Below are 4873 nucleotides of genomic sequence, written 5' to 3'. Positions count from 1 at the left end.
GAAAACATATATATAATTACATATTGTTTTTGTGATTAATCACTATGCTTTAATTATGTTCAATTTGTAACAATGAAAATACATCCTGCATATCAGATATTTACATTACAATTCATAACAGTAGCAAAATTACAGTTATGAAGTAGCAACGAAAATAATTTTATGGTTGGCGGTCACCATGACATGAGGAACTGTACTAAAGGGTCGCGGCATTATGAAGGTTGAGAACCACTGATCTATATGTATATTTAGACTGAGTTCCTTAGAGACAACATATAGTTGGGTCATGTTTTTTTTTAATCCATTCTGACAATCTCTGTCTTTTAATTGCCACATTTAGAACAGAGTGGCAACTTCCAAGCTCCTGACATGTGAAACCGGAAACTGGATGTCAGGTTCAGAGTTTTGCTTGTTTGTTTGTTCCTCTAGGATTTGATTTCTTAAAAAACCAATAAATGTTAAAAATAGCTAACAAGGCCTTACAGACCCAAAGGTCATGTCTCTGCCAGTGTAACGCAGCCAGTAAAAGCTGAGGGAAACACAGGGAAAACGTGCTGCCCTTGGTCACAGCAAGGACGTCTGACCTGCTCTCATCCCTTAGGCCGGACCCCTCTCTGGTGTGTGTGTGTCTCTTCCCATTGGGATCAGCAGAGCCTCTGCTGGTGAACTCCAATTACCAGCCTGCAGCCTGACCCCTTCCTACCTCCTAGACTACAGTCTCCTGTTACAGCCCAGCTCAGTCCCAGACACTCAGAGGGCCCAGAAGCCGCAGACTTGAATAATTACAAGATTTCTGGATGGCAGATGACACCCTCACCTTAAAAGTGACTTTGTAAAAATAATCCAATATAATAAAAGCCCAATATGCTAAGTGTCTAGTAGACCGGTCGGCCGTTCAACCAATCAAAGCGTCATGTGCTAATGATATGCTAAGGCCGTTCAACCGCTCGCTATGACGTGCACTGACCACCAGGGGGCAGACAGTCGACCAGACAACCAGTCGCTATGATGTGCGCTGACCACCAGGGGGCAGAGAGTCGACCTGTCAACCAGTCGCTCTGACATGCACTGACCACCAGGGGGCAGATGCTCAGATCAGTAGGTTAACTGCTGCTGGAGTCCAGCCAATCAGGACTGAGCAAGACAGGCTGGACACGCCCTGGAGCCCTCCCACAGTCCCTCCCCAGCTAGCCAACCTCCCACGTCCCTCCCGGGCCCTGATCGTGCACCAATGGGGTCCCTCGGCCTGGCCTGCGCCCTCTTGCAATCCGGGACCCCTCAGAGGATATCGGAGAGCTGGTTTCGGCTCAATCCCACAGGCCAGGCTGAGGGACCCCACTGGTGCACGAATTCGTGCACCGGGTCTCTAGTGTCACATAAACAGATCATCTTCCAAAGAGTACAGCATGAAAAGAGAAGGGGAAAAGGGGTAACTTTACAGGGGAGGAATCTAACAAACACCATCTCCACCCAGGTAATCAGAGGTGCTATCCTAGTCAGCCAGGTTGACAACACTGAGCCTTGATATGATGTGATGAGGATGGCCGGTGTCTTCCTCCCCAAAACACATGATCTCAGTGTAATCATGAGAAGAAAAAAGATACATCCCAACTGAGGGGCATTTTGCAAAAAATGACCAGAATTGCTCAAAACTGTCAAAGCCATAGAAAGCAAGGAAGCCTGAGAAACGGTCATAACCAAGAGGGGCCCAAGGAGACAGGATGACAAGGTCTAATGGGGCATCCTGAAGGAGATGCTGGACGGGAAAGGACAGTAGGTAAAAACTGAAGAAATTTGAATCAAGTGCGGACTTCAGTTAATAATAATGCATCCACATAAGATTATTAACTGTGACAAATATACTGTGTTAATGTAAAGTTAATAAGAAGGAAAACCAGTGAGGGGTATACAGAAACTCTCTTTACTGTCTTCACCGTAATTCTGAAAGTCTGAAACTGATCCAAAATAAAAATAGTAATCATGATTAAGGTTTTTAAAAACAGTCAACAACATAAACATTAAAACTTTTGGACAATATAGAAATTTGTAACCCTAACACATAGAAAAACAGCAATGAAGGGGAAATATTTGTAGCAAATATGACAAAAGATAGTAGTGTATATATGTTTTAAAGTTCATCTATATATATAAAAGCCTAAGCAACCGAACAACCTGTCGACTGGCGGCTATGATGCGCACTGATCACCAGGGGGCAGTTGCTCAACACAGGAGCTGCCTCCTGGTGGTCAGTGTGCTCCCATAGCCACCACAGCTGGCCAACCTCCCACAGTCCCTCCCCCCAGCTGTCAGACCCAATTGGGAATGGACGAGACAGCCCTGATTGGCCCCGATCACCAGCCAGGCCGAGGAACCCCACCTGTGCACAAATTCCTGCACCGGGCCTCTAGTAAGTATATAAGAAACATTGAAAAAATAGTTAACAAGGAAAAGAAAACTAGCATTCATACAAAAGGAAATGCGATGTTATAAACAATGACAAACAAAATTTTTAATTTTTAAAATCTAAAATAATTAGTATCATTTAAGGTGATTATACATTTTTAAACACTTCACTTACACAGTATTGGTAGCCATGTAAACGGATAAAAACTCTTTTGAAAGTGCTATGGACTGAATTGTGCCCCCCCACCCAATTCACATGTTGAAGCCCTAACCCCCAATGTCGTGGTATTGGGAGATGAGGCCTTCGGGAAATAATCAGGTTTAGATGGGGATCCTGAGAATGAGTCCTTTAGATGGGATTAGTGCCTTCCTAAGAAGAGATGTCAGAGAGGTAGTGTGTTTTCTCATTCTCTCTCTCGCTTTCTCTCTCCCTTTTTTCCCTCCTTCTCTCTCTCTCTCTCTCTCTCTCTCTCTCTCTCTCTCTCTCTCTTTCCCTTTTTCTCAAAGGCAGCCAGTTGCAAGCCAGAAACAGTGCTCTGACCAGACCCTGACCATGACAGCACCCTGCTCTCGGACTTCCAGCCTCCAGGTCTTCAAGAAAATAAATTTCTCTTGTTTAAACCACACAGTCTGTGATATTTTTTTACGGCAGCCCAAAATAACATGCAGAAAGGCAATTTGAGATATCATACATAGGACAATGCACATATGCATCCCTTTTAACCCAATGATCCTATGTCTGTGAAGTTAATCTTTGGTGATAATTCAAGAATATGACAAAGCTATACACATGGAAATACTCATTACTTAGTTTTACATTTTTAAACCTTAATCTGTTGGAAAACGTACTTTTCTCTTAGTTTCATTCATGTTATAAGAAATAATACTCAAAAATATATTTGAAAGTAACTTCAGATAGATCCTTTCTTAAGCATAGCCATATCCTAACTCTTGAATTACAGAAAAGTGACTTCCTTCCAACACTGGTCACTAATCCCAAAAGACAAAAAGGAAATTTACATTTTATATAAGAGAGCCATCAATTTTTACTTACTACACATTGTTTATTACGTTACTACTTACGCAGAGATGGTGTCCAAGGCATCTTCAAAAATGTCCTGAGGGGGAACAGAAAATACAATGAGTTTCTGAAGAATCAAGAACTCTAACGGTAAACAAGAAGGCGAGTATGTGGGTGTGTGCAGAGGCGGGGCAGTTTGGGTGGGATGCAGTGGGATCACTCAACTCTCACTAACGAAATGTCTGTCAGAGAAAGCAAGCATATGAATTTAAGTGAGGTTTAATTTTTTAAAAATAATTAAAGCTGGTAAAATACTTGGCTAGCAATCAAACTGGGGTAATTTGAATGAGTGTGACTTCTTTAATGGAGTCATCTTTTACTCCTCAGTCTCATTCATCCCAATGAGAGAATAAAATAAATAACAGGATTTACCCAATGAAGTCTTCCGTTTCTCCATGGCTAGCCAAGTACGCCCCTTTTTCACATCTAATTTCAATACCCTCTGAACTGGCCTTCCTGCTACCAGCCTTTCTCCCAGGTCAGTATGTAAATCTGTGCCACATAGGACAGCCCTTAAGGCAGTGGTTCTCAACCTTCCTAATGCCGCGACCCTTTAATACAGTTCCTCATGTTGTGGTGACCCCCAATTTCATTGTTACAAATTGAACATAATTAAAGCATAGTGATTCCCCACAAAAACAATATGTAATTATATATGTGTTTTCCGATGATCTTAGGCGACCCCTGTGAAAGGGTCATTCAACCCCCAAAGGGGTTGCGACCCACAGGTTGAGAACCACTGCCTTAAGGAAGATGCCAATGGCCTGTTCAAAAGCTACAACTGGAGAAAACCCATATCCATACATACACAAACACACACACACACATATTTATATCCATTCACAAATCTACACATGCACCCCACACTAATATTCAAAAGCTACAACTGGAGAAAACCCATATCCATACACACACAAACACACACACACATATTTATATCCACTCACAAATCCACACATGCACCCCACACTAATCCACACTGAGACTCACACACTCACAATCTCATAAATAAACTCATAACCATACACACACACTCACTCACAAATTCAAACATACAAAAAGTTCCCTCAAAGCTGCAAAATCAAATCCAGGACCCACCACAACCTGGTCGAATCGTCAAAGCATCTTTCTCTCACATCCCTCCCACCTTCACCCAAACTCAAGGACTGCACCGGTCCCCCAACTCCCACACTTGACACCCTTCATTTAATTCTTCACACAACAGCCACAGTTATTCTTTTTGTTTTCTTTCTCTTCTTTTAATAAACTCAGACCATTCCACTGATCTATACCTCTCTAAGAACTTTCCACTGCACTGAGAATAAACCCAAACTCCTCCCCACGATCTAGGAACCACTAAATGGCCCTGCCCACCCACCTCTCCCCTTC

At 42.7% G+C, this 4873-nt stretch overlaps 1 protein-coding gene across 2 annotated transcripts in view; it reads right to left on the bottom strand.

Annotated features, from left to right (window-relative positions):
• The window catches only part of LOC106726659 (tetratricopeptide repeat protein 39B-like), a 49389-nt gene that overhangs the window by 29109 nt on the left and 15407 nt on the right, over positions 1-4873 (bottom strand). For both annotated transcript variants that reach the window (XM_014542373.1, XM_014542374.1), the window contains exon 2: positions 3487-3521. In XM_014542373.1, the coding sequence (XP_014397859.1) occupies positions 3487-3521 (35 nt within the window). The remainder of the gene's footprint in view (positions 1-3486; positions 3522-4873) is intronic.

This window comes from Myotis brandtii, unplaced genomic scaffold (assembly GCF_000412655.1).
Source record: "Myotis brandtii unplaced genomic scaffold, ASM41265v1 scaffold30, whole genome shotgun sequence".
Classification (NCBI taxonomy): domain Eukaryota; kingdom Metazoa; phylum Chordata; class Mammalia; order Chiroptera; family Vespertilionidae; genus Myotis; species Myotis brandtii.
Note: the sequence above shows the minus strand (reverse complement) of the source record. Positions and strands in the feature narration are given on the sequence as shown.